Source organism: Chanodichthys erythropterus, chromosome 2 (assembly GCF_024489055.1).
Source record: "Chanodichthys erythropterus isolate Z2021 chromosome 2, ASM2448905v1, whole genome shotgun sequence".
NCBI classification, from domain to species: domain Eukaryota; kingdom Metazoa; phylum Chordata; class Actinopteri; order Cypriniformes; family Xenocyprididae; genus Chanodichthys; species Chanodichthys erythropterus.
Window position 1 is genome coordinate 18515309 of NC_090222.1, and position 19163 is coordinate 18534471.

The 19163-nt window shown below is 35.2% G+C and overlaps 3 protein-coding genes across 5 annotated transcripts; 2 read left to right on the forward strand and 1 right to left on the reverse strand.

Annotated features, from left to right (window-relative positions):
- The first annotated feature begins 94 nt into the window (after positions 1 to 94).
- tlr21 (toll-like receptor 21) lies at positions 95 to 4865 on the forward strand. Of its 2 annotated transcripts, none has more exons than XM_067403696.1 (2): positions 95 to 258; positions 1052 to 4865. In XM_067403696.1, the coding sequence occupies exon 2, from the start codon at positions 1155 to 1157 to the stop codon at positions 4113 to 4115; it is 2961 nt and encodes a 986-aa protein (XP_067259797.1). In that variant the 5' UTR covers positions 95 to 258; positions 1052 to 1154; the 3' UTR covers positions 4116 to 4865. The 2 variants fall into 2 exon arrangements, with proteins under 2 accessions (XP_067259797.1, XP_067259789.1); XM_067403688.1 differs by having other exon boundaries at positions 1055 to 4865.
- A 41-nt stretch (positions 4866 to 4906) lies between these two features.
- LOC137032127 (uncharacterized) lies at positions 4907 to 8356 on the reverse strand. Its single transcript, XM_067403706.1, has 5 exons — positions 8226 to 8356; positions 8061 to 8141; positions 6580 to 7979; positions 5617 to 5765; positions 4907 to 5440 (listed from the first exon to the last, which is right to left on the reverse strand). Exons 3-5 carry the CDS (start codon positions 7970 to 7972, stop codon positions 4922 to 4924), a joined length of 2061 nt encoding a protein of 686 aa, XP_067259807.1. The 5' UTR covers positions 7973 to 7979; positions 8061 to 8141; positions 8226 to 8356; the 3' UTR covers positions 4907 to 4921.
- A 107-nt stretch (positions 8357 to 8463) lies between these two features.
- On the forward strand, positions 8464 to 13902 carry pafah1b3 (platelet-activating factor acetylhydrolase, isoform Ib, gamma subunit). Of its 2 annotated transcripts, none has more exons than XM_067403729.1 (6): positions 8464 to 8563; positions 9120 to 9214; positions 9365 to 9454; positions 9623 to 9739; positions 10707 to 10829; positions 12028 to 13902. In XM_067403729.1, exons 2-6 carry the CDS (start codon positions 9191 to 9193, stop codon positions 12283 to 12285), a joined length of 612 nt encoding a protein of 203 aa, XP_067259830.1. In that variant the 5' UTR covers positions 8464 to 8563; positions 9120 to 9190; the 3' UTR covers positions 12286 to 13902. The 2 variants fall into 2 exon arrangements, with proteins under 2 accessions (XP_067259830.1, XP_067259821.1); XM_067403720.1 differs by having other exon boundaries at positions 9120 to 9203; positions 12028 to 13901.
- Positions 13903 to 19163: the final 5261 nt, after the last annotated feature.

Here is a 19163-nt window from a genome sequence, read left to right on the forward strand (position 1 = left end):
AGTGATTTAAATGATCCTTACATGAGAATTTACATTATGATTCAATACTTAATTCAATTTGTTTAAAGAAAGTATTCGAGATTTCTCTGCATAATCTAATAAGTGGATCAGGCATTGTGTCCCATTGTCTGATATTCTTTGCTCTGGCTTGAAACTTTTTTGGTTCCTCTTTCTATTCCTGTGAAAACAATATCCTGTTTAAAAGAGAGAGAACGCCTATGATAGTTTTGCAGAATTATCGGGAGCAATTTCATTAAGGTATGGTACTGTATTACATTTCTGTTTATATCTAGAGAATGTTCATATGACAAATATAGTAATTAAATAGTAATTAATGAAAGATATGAGATCTTGGGTTATTTAGGATTGCACACTGGTTTTGAACTAGTGAGTCAAAGATTTTTCTCAGTATTCATCCTGTTTAACAAACGGAGAGCCCTTTATTCACATAATGTTACATAACTCTATGTCTACTTTGTTCCCTGTGACAAGATTTATGCCTTTGTATACACATTAACATCATATTGTGAGCAAATGGAACATGAAAAAAAAAACAAATTTGTTAAGCAGAATGTGTCATGCATTTAAAAGTAAACTTACAATGTTTTTTGTTTAATATGGTTTTGTTGTTTCAATCCATTACTGTTTAATTATTTACAGTTGTAAGGAAGTTGATAGAACAAAAGGGGGAAAAAGAAGTCTAAGAAGTAGGAATTTGTCAACTGAGACGGGTTATGTGAGCGCATTGGAGAAGTTTGTTTAGGTGTAATTTCACATTAGGAGTAATGTTTTTGTATCTACCTTTTTACTGCCTGTATTCATACATTAGATATACTTCCATCACCTTTGAAGTAATGATATTAATCTGATAATAAATAAAATAAACATAACACATTCATAGTCTGTTTCTGTTGTATTTAATACATTTGAAAAAAAAAAAAAAAGTAGATTAGAAAAGTAAATTTGACTAGTGGCATTATGGGTCAATAATAATGCTATTTCTGATTTATTTTTAAACTGATTATAACCTTCCCCTCTTTTTTTTTTCTAGCAGCTGGCTGTGTTAAACTCTCAATACTGGATTAGCTCCTACTGAGTGAAGAAGTGTTGGTCTTTGATGAAAGCAGTTACATTTAAAAGTGGAATTGAAAACCATGGCAGCTTCTGCATGTCGTGAACTGATCCTAAAGGCAGCATTTATGTGCCTCCTTAAACTTGCCTTCAGCTACAGTTTCAGGAGTTGCACAGAGGATGCAGATTCTAACCATAAAATCTTCACATGTATTAAATGTCACGAACCAGACATAGCTACAATTGTGAGTGATGTATATCCCACAGCAACAAACCTTACAGTTTCTCGCAGTAACACTACATATGTTCAAGGCCGAAGCTTCTATCATCTGTCCAATCTGACTTCTCTGGTACTGGACAGTAACTTTATTTCAAAAATCCACAAAGATGCTTTTAATAATCTGCAACAACTTAAGACTTTAAATCTATCCTGCAATAACATATCATTTCTCCACCGTGATGTCTTCAGTGACCTCCATAGCCTCACAGAGCTGATCCTGGAAAGCAACAAACTCAATAATACTGACATGTTCCTGTTTTCCAAATTGACAAACCTGAAGACTCTCGACCTACGCAGGAATCGGCTAAAAAACTTTTCCGCTTTGGTTGAATGTATAACAAACCTATCTAGCTTGATAAAACTGGACCTTTCCAATAACAAGTTAACCACCCTGAATCACTCCCACCGTCTGCCAGAGTCGCTTGCTAGTCTAAACCTCAGTTATAATAATATACACAAACTAGGATGTGACAAGTCTTTCCTAATGTATGTGAAAGAGCTAGATTTCTCAGACAACAACAAATTATCATCCAAGAGTTTTCGGGGCCTGAATCTGGAGAATATAATGTACCTGCGCTTGCGCTTTACCGATGTCTGTGTTTTCAAGCTTCTTAATTATACCAACGTACGACCGTGGAGCGTCGACTTCTCTGGTTTGAAACTGAAGGACTCTCGTGCGCTGTCTTCATTGTGTTATCTTCTGCGACATCACCACCATAAAACACAACACATACATAGCATGTACCTCCAAGCCAATTCCATAAAAGCTCTAAAAAACAACACATTTTGTAATTGCCCAAATATCACAGGTATAATGGACCTCTCACTAAATGATATGAAAACCACGGTCTGCTTACGGTTTCTGCGTGGTCAGTACCAACTGGAAAGTCTCAAAATGGAACACAACCATCTGACCAAGCTACTGCCCTGCAGCAAAACAAAAAAGCTCTACAGCCTGAGAAGCCTGAGCTATCGATACAATCGTATTCTACAGGTCAAAGGTTTTGCCTTCAGTAATACACCAAAATTAACAAACCTCGAGCTAAACATAAACATAATTGCTTATATGCACCATAAAGCCTTACATGGACTAAAAGATCTTGTTACACTTCGTCTAGACAACAACCTTTTGACTGATGTCTACAATGACAGCTTTGAAGATCTTACCAGCCTGAAGACTCTCAACCTGCGCAACAACCAAATAGCTGTTATTTTCAACTATACCTTTCATTCTCTGTCAAATCTAACTATTTTAGATTTAGGTGGGAACAAGATCACACAGCTGAAGCCACATGCATTTGATGGGCTGCATAGCTTGGCCAATTTGTATTTAGATAGAAATCGTCTGAAAGAGATCGACAGCGGACTCTTTGGGAAACTCCATGCCACCCTGAAGGTGCTGGATTTAGAGGCTAACCACATTGTGTATTTTAGAGAACATGCATTGTCCCCATTTATAAATATGTCGAGGCTTCTCGACCTGAAACTTGATGCACAGGAACCAAATGGCATAAACTTGTTGCCGCGTGCGTTTTTCCGGGGACTAACTTCTCTGAAAAGTCTTTACCTTACTAATAACCATATCATTGGATTTGGTGCTGAAACATTTGATGACCTGAAAAGCTTGGAGTTATTAACTCTAGACAACTCATGTGCTGGGATAGCCCAACTCTATCCTGGTATTTTCAAAAACCTTCGCAAATTGAATAAACTATCTGCTGAGAACATGGGCATTCAAACTTTTTCAAAAGAGGTATTTGGAAATTTGACAGGACTAAAGACACTACATCTGAATCGCAATGCCATGATATCTTTGGACATCAGTTTACTGGACAGTCTGACCAATTTGACATACATTGACATGCGCAGTTGTCCTCTAAGTTGTGGCTGCCAGAATAGTGATCTACAGAACTGGACTCTAACCAATAAAAAACTCCAGTTTCCATATCTTTTCAATATTACATGCCAAGACCATCCAGGCTCATATTTTCACAACTTTGACACTAACGTGTGTTATCTGGACATAGAACTCTACCTATTTTCCTTAACTTTTACATTCACAGTCTTATTAACCTTAATACCATTTCTCTATGTCAGACTTTATTGGAAGTTTAAATATGGCTACTATGTGTTTCGTTCGTGGTTTGGAGAACAGTGGCGTCGCTTAAGGGACCAGGAGGAAAAATACAAGTATGATGCCTTTGTTTCCTACAACTCGGCAGATGAAGACTGGGTAATGGAACAGTTGCTACCGAATCTCGAAGGTTCTTGTTTTCGGCTCTGCCTCCACCACAGAGATTTCGAGCTGGGCCGCGATATTGTCGACAACATTGTGGCCGCTGTATATGGAAGTCGCAAAACGATCTGCGTGGTCAGTCAGAGCTTCCTTCGCAGTGAATGGTGCTCACTGGAGATCCAGCTGGCCAGCTATCGTCTCTTTCAAGAAATGCAGGATGTGCTTTTGCTGGTCTTTCTGGAGCCTATACCCAAGCGGCAACTGTCCACTTATCACCGTATGAGAAAGGTCATGCTCAAAAAGACCTATCTGCAGTGGCCTGGGTCAAACTGTTCTGATCCAAGCAGTGCAAAAGAACTGTTCTGGAATCAGTTAAAGAGAGCACTAAGGAGCAGCAACACTGGAAACCAAGAGGAGCAGAAGATGGAGGAGAATGATCAGAGGAGACAAGAGAAGGACATGGAGAAAAGAGAACATTTTGTGAATCAGACACCAACAGATAAGGAAGAGTATTACCTAATGCCCTGACTACATGTATAAGACCAAAGGCTATAAATTCTATAGCCTGCATATATTACAAACATGTAAAAATAATAATAATAATGGAAAAGATACAAAGTCAACAGAAGCGATTTTTTATTTTTATAAGGCTTTTGTGGTAAAAATGTAATAAAAATAAAAATTTAATAAATAGAAATTTAACAGGTAAAATAACGGTGATCTCTTTACTTTGCAAGAGTATTGAACAGCTGAATTCTTATATTTCAGTTTACTACAAGATATTTTACCAGATATAAAACTTAAATTGTGAAATCAGTTTGATATAAAAAATGTCAATTTTGTACTGCTTTATTAAAAGGATATAACAAAATCACATGCATCTTATTTTTACAGTATATTGAATCTAAGAAAAAAAAAAGTCTAGTCAAGAAATAAAGAATAGAAAAATACTTTGACTAAATAAATAAATAAAATAAATAAAGACAGTAAACAATAAACATTTACTCAATTAATGCAGGAGAACAAAAGAAGCTTATTGTGCAGGGCTTTTGATATTTATACAGCACAGAGTGATCTTAAAAAGTGCTTTTCACTCTTACTAGTGTTACCAGTAAATACGAACATATTAGAGAAATCATAATGTAAGCACACTGAACTCTCAAATTCAAATCAAATGTAGAGGTGATGGTCTTTCAATTTTTGTAAATATAAAAATGTAAATCTGTAATGCAAAAAAAAAAAGACTCGTACAAAGACGGTAAGATGTATGCATAGTTGGACCATATCATCACCAATGATGATTAGATGAGACTAACCATGGCAAACAGCCTTTTCTATAGGTAAAGGGGTGGATAAAATGGTGTATTTGACCTGGGACAGTGAGTCATACCAAGACGGTCTGACCTGCGCTGTGTGTTATATGGATGTGGACACCGAACAAAGGGCTCGTACTGAAAGCCCTCTGAAAGATAGGATGCTGAGAATGGCAAGGGAGCCCATCTTTCTCTTTCATCCTGAACTTGCTGCTGATGGGACCAGAATCTGGATCCTCCAAAAGATGGTTTGTGTGTTTCTTGTTTTCTGCTCTCATATATAAAATTAAGATCTGTTTCTTCTGTGCACTGTTGAGAGATTCTGGAGCGATCTAAATGTACACTTTTCAAACTGTCTCCTGTGCTCAGTGCCCGCTGCTGGGAATAGGAGTACACCGGATGATCAAGCCAGGTGGGGGCTCTGAGTATAGGGGCGGCATGCAGGGTAAAGGTCGGGCTCTGGTTAAAGAGGTCTCTGCTGGGATGATTCTGAGCTCTGAAGCAATCCTGAGACAATTCAGCTGCCCTCCACTGGCCAAACTGCAAAGACTGTACATTCAAATTCACATGCAAAATAGAGTCCTGAACTGCAAGGTGTCAAATGTTCTTTCCTCTGCAATAGTCTAGTTTTTGACAACTTTGGTATTATTTGGACTTGATTCTTTACCGTTTTTGTTGAAAGACATTAAACTTTGTGTCTGATTTCACTGACTCACCATGTCTGTGTGTGATTGTAGTGGTTCTTCTAGAGAGAATGAAGGGGAAAAGGTGTTCCACTCTTGTATCCAATGTTTCTTGGTTGAAACTCCTCTGTCCAAGTCCAGCTTAACTTCTTCTGTGAAGTAATCATGCTGCATGGCACTGTCTAAGATGCAAAGTGATCATTTAAAACTTGCATCATGTACACAAATATTATATTATGAGACAAGGGTCAATGACTTGGCAATCGTTTTTTTGTCAGGATATAAAAATGCTGATATAATGATATAAAAATTTCACAGACAAGCTAGGCCTAGTCCCAGACTAAAATAAATGTTTGAGCTGTCTTAACTGAAAGCAACTTGCACTGACATATCTTAAAAAATATTAGTACCATTGTTTTGTCTCAAGATACACACCAGTAATATTTTTTTATTTTTAGACATTTTTATACAAGCTACTTAGATGTCCTACTGAAACGAAGGCCTAATCCTGACTTAATCTAAGCCCTTTCTGTGAAACCGGGCTATAATGATTCGATTAAACCTCTTCAATGATGAGAATGTTTTTAATTTCTAAATTAAAATTAATTTTCTTATTTTTGGGGTGCATTAGGTTTAAAATGTCAGGGTGATACATCTGTCCTGATACCATAATAATAATAATAATAATAATAATATTAAAGTAGTTTGGCATATTCTTTTATTATTATTTTTAGAAAAAAAAGCTTTGAAAATTTTTAAATATTATAAACATTTAAAAATTCATATTGTAAAATATAATGTAGCTTGGAATAATGGAATAAAAGTTTTTTTTTATTTTTTTATATATATATATGAATATGAAAGCAACCGAAATACAAAGATTACATTTCTAGGAAATTGCTTAAACTATATTTCTAAAAGATTTTTCCTTTTCTTTATCTTGGACACTCTTAGTTGTCACTGACTCACAAATGTCAAAAAAGTGACATACTGTACCTGTCCAAATATCCATGTTCCTGCTGTAACACCTATCCTCGTTCTCCACTGCATGGCTAAAAGATGAACAATCTTCATGTCTCTGTCCTGAGCTAAGCTGAGAAGCCATTTGTTTCCCATTCAAGAATGAAAGTAGCCTATGCAGGTTGTGCTCTAACTGGAAACCGTGTCTCTTTTGTAAAGTCTGCATTAGCGTCTCTTTACACTCGGCCAGCAGGGGACGCCGATGGCTTGGCACATGGAGGTCTGAAGCCTGGCACAAACGTGTTGCCAACCTTTTCACTGCTTCCCTACAAGATACTGACATTTGCTCCCTCTGCTTGCCATTATCCGCTAATTGACCAGACCCAGAATCCAGTTCAGACAGAGAGGTTAACGTTTGCGGATTTTCCAACATTTGAGGAACTTCCATGTTTGTTTTCCCAAATCTCTGAATATTCATTAAACCATGTTCTTGGTTTCCTTCATCATGGGGCTTGAGAGTGCCTGTTTCTGAAATATCAGACTTATTCTTATTAGTTTCAACTGGAGTAGAGCATAACTGATGAACCGGTTCATTTTCTAAGGATGACAAAACCATATGTTCAATTTCTCTTGGGCTACTTGGACTATCTTGTCTTGTTTTGCTATTAGTATATTCTTTCCTGGTGTTAGCCTTTCTGACATACTTCCCATCTTCTTTAGATAATCCTATAGGTCCTGTGACTCTTCTATTAGTCTGAATACCACTGTTTTTTTCAATAAGCTCTTTTATTGAACTTTTCTTCCTCTTCACTTGTGGTGGCGTATTGTTTTCTTCTTCCTGGAGGGGTTCCTGTACTTCATCAAGAGTGCAGTCCTGGTCTGAATCAGGTATTGAGGGAGATTGTGGTGATGAAATGTTTGCCATAGACGATTTTCCTTGCTCTTTTCTCTGCTTATCTCTCTTTATTTGCTCACTCACCACCCTCTCAATATCTATGGACCTAACCTCATGGCTGAAAAGGCCTCGGATGGACGTAAGGCGCCCTTCAGTTATGATGCTTGGCTTCTGGGTAATAAATGGCTTAGCAAATGTCCTTTCTTTTCTTGAACAAGACAGTGGATGGATGTTGCGGCACTGTGCTTTCTCACCGCCTCCTTTTCTGCTGTGCTGATGGTATGTGTGAGACTTGTTTCTCTCTTGACCTCGAATCTGATTCCTCTCCTTCCTGGTTTTAAGACGCCTTACTTTATTTGATAAGTTGCAATGCACATCTGTGTTCATGCTGCTACTGCACAATGATTTGCAGTTGTTGATAGCATTGGCTGCATGACATGAAGACTTGGCTTTGATACTAGGGTGGTCATTGGATGTCTTCGGCAAATTGTGTTTATGTGGAAAGCTTTTGCAGGATTGGTGGCTCATTTTCATGTTAAGACTATAAAACACACGTTATTAAAATTTAAAAATGAGTCTGTCATGCATTTAAATCATTTAAGTAATGTGGTTTAGTACTCACATGCTTATTGTGGTTAGTGGTTACGTTCACCACACCGGTTTAGCGTCATACATCAAATGAAGAGCATTCTTTGTGGACAAACTGTTGAATGAAATGCTTTCTTCATTTTCACATATACATATATTATGTATACACATCAAACCACCACATGAAATCGGTATGTACCTGTAACCGAGTCCAAATGCCGTTAAGTTTTAACTTTACGTTGCTTGGCAACGTGCTTAGAAAGTTTACCATCAAATGCAGATCTCTGCGAAGATTATTACAGTCAAATGAGTAATGTTTAAAAGTCTGACGTACATTTGCACCACTGCAAGCTAAAAAACGAAGAACATTTAATGACCTTTTCGCGTTTATAAAGTTTATATGTTATTTTATAGGTCGACCGTACTCGGCGATCTGCTAGTAATGCCTGGTTCGATATTCCTGCTTCCGGGGTTTGGCAGCTGACCGCTGGCTGACTGAGTGAATACTGAACTCTGCTGTGGTGGTTACATTTGTTGGTAACGATATTTCCCATTCTTTATATTAATACGAATCGACATAAGTGTTAAAATGCATTGCGAATACTTGTATGATATTACGCATTGTTTACACGTGTTTTTGTGCCTTGTTCTTCTAAATGGAAGGCATCTGCATGCTAACTGCTACATTAGCTATGTGAGCTGCTCAGTTAAAAGCACTTTTAACTAGCGTTAATGATCTTTACGACGTTAGCTTTTTTAAATACTCAAACGTCCAACCAATTATTATTTATAAGCTGCTATTTTTTCATCAACTAGTTTATGAGGTTTACTACTGCAATTCAAACTTCGCTCAAAAATAGCACCAAACAAACTAGTTTAGCTGTGAAAATTTAGCTGTGTCATATGATGCGTACAAAGAACATATGCAAACCCCAACTTGTCAAAAGGGTATCAGTCTATTTATATTTTGCATGTTAAAGCACAACATTCATACATTATTTACTATCAAATGTTGTTTGAGCTAATATGAGGATCCATATTGAACGCTAATGGAGAAAAAGTAACTGTCATCTCCCTCCATGTCCGTCCACAGGAAGTAATGAGTGGAGATTCCAACCTTGCAGCCACACCCACCCCCTGTCAGGACACACAGGGAGATGGTCGATGGATGTCATTGGTGGTTCTTTTGTACAATATATTTTACAACCTTAGTCTACCTATTAGACTGCTTACATATCCCGGTTGCTTTATCTGTTATGCAACTCATAAACAGCTAGTGCATTCTCTAATATGCAAATGGAGTGATAATGGCATTTTTATGTGTTCTCATCTGTGCAGCACAATCGATTCGTATCGGACAGTAAAGGAAAAGAACCTGATGTTCTGTTTGTTGGAGATTCACTTATCCAGCTTCTGCATGAGTTCGAGGTATAGCAAAGTATCGGCATCTCCTAATACTAATGCAGACTTTTTTAATCATTCTTTTATTAATATTATTAAAACATGGATTATTATATTATTTAAAGCTACAAAATTAGCAATTACCTATTTTCAACTTTTTACAAGTGTTACTTCAATTTTACTTTATGTTGGCAGGTTTGGCGAAAGCTGTTTTCCCCTCTCCATGCGCTGAACTTTGGGATTGGAGGAGATGCTACACAGCATGTACTGTGGAGACTCATCAATGGAGAACTGGACTACATCAGCCCGAAGGTAAATTATTTGCCACAGTGAGGGAAGGTGCTCAATTACAATAAAAAATACACAAAAGTTACATATTGTAGAATGCCCTTAAAGGGTTAGTTCACTTTAAAATGAAAATTATCCCATGATTTACTCACTCTCAAGCCATCCTAGGTGTATATGACTATTATCTTTCAGATGAACACAATCAGAGATCTAATTAAAAATATCCTTACTCTTCCAAGCTTTATAATGGTAGTAAACTGGGCCCTGTTTTGAAGCCCAAAAAATGCATCCATCCATCATAAATATAATCCATAAGGCACGATACTCTTACGATAACCTACGTCATACATTGCTTCAGGGGTTACTCTTTTGGTGCAAGTCGACTTGCTCAGTATGTGTACGGTCGTCCACCGCGTTTCTTAGAAATTCCATCTCTTCACTTCAGAAGGCCTTTATTAACCCCCTGGAGCTGTATGGATTGTATTTATGATGGATGGATGCATTTTTTTGGGCTTCAAAACAGGCTCAACCTAACTAGGCAGTAAACCTATATTAAAAGTAACTTTTTTGTTCAAAATTAACAATTTAAATAATGAGTCAACACATCAATCCTTCTTCCAATACATGTTTTTGTCTTACCCTTATTGTATCATTCCCCTATTATAAGTGTTTATATTTTAGTCGTGATGGTTTTCACAGGAAATTGTGTACGTACCTCGCTCACCTGTGTGTGTCTTTTCATATCTGTAAATAGAGAAAAGTTTCTCCATGACTTTGATGTATGTACATGTAAACAGTAAATGTGTGCATTCATTCTAAGACGTGAATCATTTGTGTATGGATCCCTTATTTGTGATGAAACATGAAGGAAATTGGTCACAGATTATACTGTTTAGGCATCTGAAAAAGTAAAAAAAAAATTAAAAAACAAATGTAAAAAGACCCTCTTGCAGCAAAAAATGGTTACTAATGTCTTATTTCATTCATGCAGGTGGTGGTGTTGTGGGTGGGCACTAATAATCATGGTCACACCCCAGAACAGATCTGTGGAGGCCTCATGGCCATCATCGATGTGATCCATCAGAAGCTGCCTCATGCTCACACTCTTGTGTTGGTTAGTTATCTCAGCTCCTACCTCTCACTCACAACATTATTTAATTTCTTTCCAATAATTGAATCCTCAGTTTAATTCATCATACCAGTATTGTCAATGTCCATCAGTGCTGAATGTGATGTTTTTGGCCATTTTGACCAACAGAGAAATAGGCAACAGAAGAACTTAAATAAATAAATATATAAAAATATTTAACAAAAATAAACCTGTCCAAAGAGTAAAACATAAGCCACTTTTCCACCGTCGGGCCAAACGGTTCTTAGAATGGTGAGGAACATTTCCAGTTGTGCTTCCACTTAAGACTGGTATGTCGCGGCACGATTACAAACCACTCTTGGCCCAGAATTCTTGGCACGGTTGTCTAACTGTGCTGGTAGAAGTGATGTTGCCACTCAGGATTGGTCACTTGTCTGTTGCCAGGCTACCAGTTTCTCTGCAGCTGGCTAAGCGCTCTATTTGAGCGAAGTAGACACAAATTAATAATAAAATTAAAAGCTTTTGTATTACATTCTGTTGACCGTTGTCAGCCCCACAGTGGAAAATGAAACCATAACCATACCAGCTGGCCCGGAATGGAACGGTCACGCAATGAGAACCGTTCGGCCCAACAGTGGAAAAGCGGCAATATTTTCAAAACAAAAATTATACAAGAACAGAAGGGTGAAAAAACACTAAAATTACCTGTATTCGGCACTATAATGTACATTATTGTTCAAAAGTTTGTAAGTACGATTTTTTTTTTATTGTTTAAAAGAAATGAATACTTAATATTCAGCAAGGGTGCATTATCAAAAGTCACAGTAAAGACTTTTATAATGTTACAAAAGATTTTTATTTCAAATATATGCTTTTCTTTGGCATCGTGGTTACTATAAAAATATTAAGCAGCACAGTTATTGTCAACTTTGATAATAAGAAATGTTTCTTGAGCACCAAACCATCATATTAGAATGATTGCCATAACAGGAATAAATTCTATTTTAAAATATATTAAAGTAGAAAATGTTTTTTTTTTTTTTTTGAAATTTTGAAATTTATTTTCTTTATGAAAATAAATTTTATGACATATAAAAACTGTAGTATCTCAGTCTGTCTATTCATAAACATTATCCTCAATAGATATTGTTTTTTTTTCATTAAAAGGCCCAGAATTATTGCATATACTGGAAGGTAATACTCTTTCTTTTCTCACCACTAGGGGTTGCTGCCGAGAGGTAAAAGTCCAAACCCTCTCCGTGAGCGTAACGCCAGTGTGAATGCTCAAGTTCAGGCTGAGGTAGCATCTTTGTCACATGTCTCTTTTCTGGACATGGACCCTGGGTTCATTCAATCCGACGGTTCCATCGCACACCAGGACATGTATGATTACCTGCACCTCACGCCGCAGGCCTACCAGAGGGTGTGCCAGCCCTTGCATGAACGCATCAAGTCCCTTTTAGATAAACAGGTTCCATGAATGCAAACATGAAATATAGCATAAACACCCTTTCCTGCGCAATAACGGATGTCTCATCCTTTATGCTCTACACTTAGAGCCTTATTGAGATATAAACACCCTCAGGAACACTCATGACTGTTTAATAGACACACACTTATATATCACACACAACATCGCATGCTTCCTTTCATTATGCATTACTGCTCCCTTGTTACAACAAAAATAGATTTTGTTTATTGAGGACTGTTAGATCCAGCTTAAAGGGATAGTATATCCAAAAATGAAAATTCTGTCAAGTCATTCCTCATGTACTTCCAAATATTGTATGACTTTTTTTTTTTTTTTTTTTTTTCTTTTTTTTGAAGAATGTTTTAACTATTTTTTCTTTAAAATATTGAACCAGAACAACACTGAACCCCAAAATCTTCATTTGTGTTCCACAGAATAAATAGTCATACAGGTTTGTAATGACATGAAGGTATAATGACAGGATTTTCATTTTTGGGTCAACTATCTCTTTAAATTGTGATTTATCCTCTTTACGCAAAATGTTTAATACATTCCAAAGTCTGTCCATATATAACCAGGCCTGTTATTTTGCAGTGTAATGTTGATCTCGATGACTCCTGATGAGTAGCGGTTGTTGAAGTGTACATACAAACGGATGTGTGCTGCTATCATGGTTTGATTGACCAAGACTTTCTTGTGATCCTTGTGTAGGGAATGGCAGATTTCTGGAAAGCAGATGTTGGCAACTGCTCATTTGTTTGTTGAAAGAAACAATATGGGTTAATTTGGGTTCGTTCTCCGTTAATGACTCTCCATAGTACATGCCCAGTCTCTTTTCTGAGAAAAGGGTAGATGCTTGAAACAATGTTACGTACCTTTAACATAATTCCATAAGATTTCTTGTTTTGGATACTTTCTTTGCAGGAAATTCGTTGTGATAAACATTGAATTAGTGTTTCAGTTATTTTGTACAGTGTTTTTCTTATTTTTGGAATTAATTCTCTCCTTCACATCTTCAAGTAAATCATATGTGCTTTAGGAACCAGTGGTGTCTGACTAAAAGATTTATACAGTGGATAAAATCCAACCTTGTAACTAAAGACAAAGAATGAGTGTGGGTGGTCCTTGCATGGCTCAGTAAGCAGAGAATGGAGATCACTGTCTTTATTTTAATTGCTGGATGTATTATAACCAACCGTAACTTTCAAATGCTGATGGATATGGTTATATGTTGAGGTGTATGATTTTTTTTTTTTTTTTCTGCTGCTTTGTCCTGGTGTTTGTGTTCGTACTGTCTTGTCCGATGAGCTTTTGTGAACATTGTCATCTTCCAGTAGTCTTGAGTTGTTCCAGGAATTGTCTCTCTCCTCATGACTTGTGTTCCAGTCCGAGGGTTAGATGTCGTGCCTGGTGCTGCGATAAACAATTATCATGTAAAAATGGTGGAATAAAAACTGAGAAACCTTTCAAATGTGTCATTTTGAATTTCTGTTTTAAAATTTCTTTTGCTATGTTTAGTTTTAGTCACAAAGGACAAATTTACTTTAAAACATTTGTCAAGTTCTTAGAAATGTATGTTGCTGAATTTGTTTTTAGATACACACTACTGTTCAAACCTTTTTGAAAGAAGATCTCCAAGGCTGTATTTAGTTGACCAAAAATATTATTGTGAAATATTATTATATTAAATATTTAATATATTTTAATCATTTATTAAGTAATTATAAGTAATTTATTCCTGTAATGGCAAAGCTGAATTTGCCGCATCATTAGTGTTTAGTGTCACATGATCCTTCAGAAATCATTCTAATGTGATGATTTGCTGCTGAAGAAATGTTTCTTATTATCATCAGTGTTGAATACTTATTTAATATATTTTAGGATTATTTGTTGAATAGAAAGTTGAAAAAAAAGCATTTATTTGAAGCCTTTTGTAACATTATGAACTTCTTTACTGTCACTTTTGATCAATGTAATGTGTTATTGTATATTAAAATTTTACACCAAACATTTGAATTGTATTGTAAGGTAAAATAAATATATGTTTATATATAATATATTGTATATATTTTTTAGATATTTTAAATATTAAGGAAAAACAAAACACTAAAATAGGTTAAATTATGTGGCAAAAAAAAAAAAAAAGTACAGTTACAGGTTTTATTTTACTTTGGAAACAAAAATCAGGAAAAAGCATACAATGACAACAATCAGTTATTAATATTTCTTTGGTTCTCTCTTGTTTTTGCACATGTTCATAATTTCTTTGTATGACAGCCTGTCCAAAAATGATGTCTCCACAATTTAGCATGTTTCATTGCGTTATCATTTAAAACAATTGACTCTGAGCACATGATAATATTGACTACAAATCTTTATATAAATCTTTAATAATATTTAAGTAAAGGGTAAAGATGTCAATTTTCTAATGCTGGTCAGCACCTTATTTATATATATATAAAAATATCAAAATATATATATATATATATATATATATATATATATAGTCAAACCAAAAATTATTCAGACATTTTTGATATTTTTTATATATTTTTACTAGTGGGTGCAGGACACTGTATGTAAGTGAGGATAGCAAAATAAAGTAAACTGTGACATATTACACCCAAAAATTCTTCATACAGTGGACTACCAGTAAAATTGATAAAAATTTGGAACCAAATATTAAGACACTTTGACCTGACCATGTTTTGCTGAAGTGTTATCTGACATAATTAAGATTATTTTTTTCTGACACAGTTTAACTCTGAGATTTTTTATTTTTTTTTTAACTATAGTAAATAAACTGTATTAATGAATTAAATGTTCAATGTGTCTGAATAGATTTTAGTTTGTATATAATGTATATAATATACACACACACAAATGTCATGAATAAATAATTTATAATTGTTTGGCATTATTATTTTTACAGACTGAACTAACCAGAAAAAAAAAAAAAAGAGTTTTAATTCAGAAATGAATTCCTAAAGTAACTTAAGATTGCTTTTAGAAATCATGCTTGAGAGTCTGTCAGTCTCAGACCAATAGGTCTCCTTCTGCTGGATGAATTGAAATGAGTTGATCTTTGATATTGTCTCACTGTACAAATACTGTTATATACCTTTTGGCACCTACAATCTGATAAGCATCAAAAAACAAGCACTCAGCCAGGACATGTTATGGTGTACACAGAGTGTTAGATGACATGTGACATCAAGCTGAGTGATTCAGACTGTTAAAGATAGAATTACAGTTCCAGGATATCTGTAAATCAATGTTGGTCAGGACACCCATGTGTACTTTAGTTCTTTTATTAACTCAAATGTCTAGCACAGCATGTCTTATATGTCAGCATGCGACAGGTAGATTTACAGGTTGAATCTAATTTCTCTTCATTTTATCTCCTCTGAAAGCCCCCTTCAAGACATTGATATACACTTAGAGGGAAAAGTATTTAAACCATGGTTTTCTGCATAACTTTGATATTCAACAAGTCAAGTCAACTCACCTTCATACAGCGCTTTTTACAATGCAGATTGTGTCAAAGCAGCTTTACATTGATAATTGGTATATAATTTTTCCCTTTAAAGAATAAAGTAGATAAAGTCTGCTTAGAGTTTCACATCTTTATTGGACACACTGTGTAAATATTCACAGGGCAGAGTGTGTGATTTGAAAGTGTGTGATGTTTATGGGTTTAATAACTGCAATAGATTTCTGCAACTGTGAATCAGTCCAGAGGAATTTTGCATCATTCGTCTTTACAAAGCTGTTTCATTTCAGCTATATTCATGGCATGTGCAGTGTTGAGGTCATGCCAAGGTATATGGCTGAGGTCAGAAAGACAAGATGTTTTCCCCATTTTTCTTCTGCAGTTATACAATGGTTTTAGTCAGCCCAGCATGTCTTTACAGTTTAATGAATCTGAGTGAATACAAGATTGATTATGGGGTGCATGCTTGATATCATTTAGCTGTTAAGGAATTTTTTTTTTTTATTTTGTTCCTGAGTTGTTCATCAAATGTGTCCCAGACCTCCAGGCGCTTGTTCACAAAAACATCCATCATGTTTCTTCCATGACAAATCACTGTAGGTTCAGCAGTAACCACATAATATATTATTAGACTTTAAAAGGTTTTAAAAGTGAAATCTGAACTTTCAGGTTCCTGCAAAACACTCAAATGTAGGACATTTTCAATGAGGGTTCATCAGAGCTTGAATTACAAAGGGGACATTGAAATTCAGCAAAATAATGGCTTTCTTTCCTAAATTGCATGCAACCCTCATCCCAGATCTTGGCAGTTCCCATCAAATGAGATATGCTGTCAGTGTTTCATTCACACTTCACTTCTAAAATTCTGTCCAGCAAGTTGGGGCAAAACCAGATGTGGTTTTTGAGACCCAGAAATCAGAGCTTTGTCATATAAATACTGTGTAACCCTAGATTTGAATACAGAGTTCTCTTGAAAAGCAGACTTAAAAGTATTCTTTTAGACAGTGTTTCTCATTTCTTTCTAAGCGCTGGTGGTAACAATGAAGTTCCACATGCTTCTGCTGGCTTTTGTTGTGGTGATTGTCACTAACATCCATTGTCAAGGTAAAAAACTAAAAAATTTATATATTAATTTCAGTTCTGTATGCTATATGTATTTTATTTTTTTTATTTTTATTTTTTTTTTGCTGCACCTTATATTATATTATGTTGTTATATTGCTTTATGTTACAAACCAACAATATATTTCTTGTTTTGCCTTCCTTTGAATTTAGTGCTTAAATCTTAAAAATCTGTTCAACCTCATCATTTACTCTCCTTCAAGTTGTTCCAAACCTGTATGAATTTCTTTCTTCTGCTGAACACAAAAGAAGATATTTTTTTAAAACGTAGATAGGACCCCATTGACTTCAACAGTATATAAACTTTTCCAGACTATGGAAGTCAGCGGGGTCCATCAACTGTTTGGTCATCCATATTCTTCAAAATAACATCTTTTGTGTTCAGCAAGACAGAAATTCATACAGATTTGGAACAACTTGAGGGTAAGTAAATGATGACAGAATTTTCATTTTTGGGTGAACTATCCCTTTAAATCCTGTAATATGGTACATTTCAAAATCTTTTTTTTTTTTTTTAAATAAAATTCTTGACTTAAAATTAAGTGTGTGATTTATGTGAATATTTGATGTTTCTATATTTTTCCTTGGTGCAGTCCAGCCTCAGCTGGAAGACTCAGATAAATCTCCAGTGGACAAAGGTCACATCATGTCCAAACGGCAGGTCGGGACATGCAGCTGCGGGGGTGAGATGATATACTCTCTATTTGTGCATACGTTTACAGAAAGTTATCTTGAAACCTCCATGAGAGAGGTCACTATCGAATCAAATGGTTTAAAAAGGACATTTTGATGAGTCGCAAGATACTAGGAGCCCTAAATCTCTTATATTTCCTCATTATACCATGACAGACCTTTACGGCATATCCTTCTGATTCTTTTGAAAACAGAATTGTTTTGTGGACTTTATTTGTTGTGGTGCAGCAAGTAACCATTAGTAAAGTGTCTCTCATTGTGCTTCTTAAAGTGTGATAATGCAAGTTTTGGTTCACAATATATGAACCAATTGTTTTGCTGTGGCATGCGCTAAAATATTTACAGTAAGTCCTAGTCATATTGACTGATGTGGTGTTTTACATAGGGAGAAGGAATGCACTGGAGCAGAACTGTCCCTGTGAGCTGCAACGTCAATTCGGTGAGTCACGCAACCTGTATTTACCCAGACTGCTTTGTCTGTTATGTCAAACAGAGCAGATGAAACACAGGGACAAAAAGTTTTTTTTTTTTTAATAATTATATAAAGAAAGAGAATGAAACACAAATCTCACTAGCTTTGCACTTTAAAAAACTTGTATAGGATTTACTTGATAAAATCCTTGAAACAATTTGCACTAACACATTTTAAGTAAATTTTACTGCTACTGATCTGCACAACTTAACTATAATTAAGTAATATTTTTACTTGATAATAACAGTTATGTAATTTCACATATAGAATTAAGTAAAATCTACTTAACTAAGTTAAGTAAATTTAACTAAATTAATTTTTTACTCGAATAATACAACAATGAATTAAACTGTGCTTTTAAAGTGTATGCTTTACTTAAAAACATCTGAGTAAATAATACAATAGGTATCATGTACACTATAGAAGTTATGTGGCACTCACCCACCAGTGCATAATGAGAACACCAGTACCAGAAAAGTTTAGTAGGTTTTACTTAATTTTATATCATTGATATTTACGCTTTAAATTCTACATGCTTTAATTTGAGTACTAATGTTTTTTTTCAATTCTTGCCTGAACTAAGTTTTACATGTAGAAATTAATTTTTTTTTTTTTTTTTTTTTTTTTTTTTTTTGGTGCAGCATTTCCTTCACCAGTCACCAGAGAGTAATTTTTAACAGTGTACTTGCAGTTATGTATATCGACATTTTCTTTTTTTAATTTTTTCATTTTCAGGATTCCTCAGCAAAGTTCAAAAAGCTTTATGCCAAAAGAAGGGAATTGGGACCTATAAAAAATGCCAACAGTTGATTGGTGGAAACAGGAAGGAGAAGAAAGGCAACAAAGGCTTCAGTATGCCGATTTAATTCTTCTCTCTGACTCTCTCTCATAATCACTACACACACAAACTATACGCTCCCACAGTACATACCTATTTCACAATATCTAAAGTAAGTAGTGTATACCGAACTGCCTTTGTATCTATAATATTCCAAAACATTTAATCTTTCCAGTGTTCTAGGTCAAGTTTTTACAATCTTTTGGAAAAGATTTACATATTGGAAAAAGATGTGCAAGTGCATTTAAAGAATAAAACAGTTTGCTAATA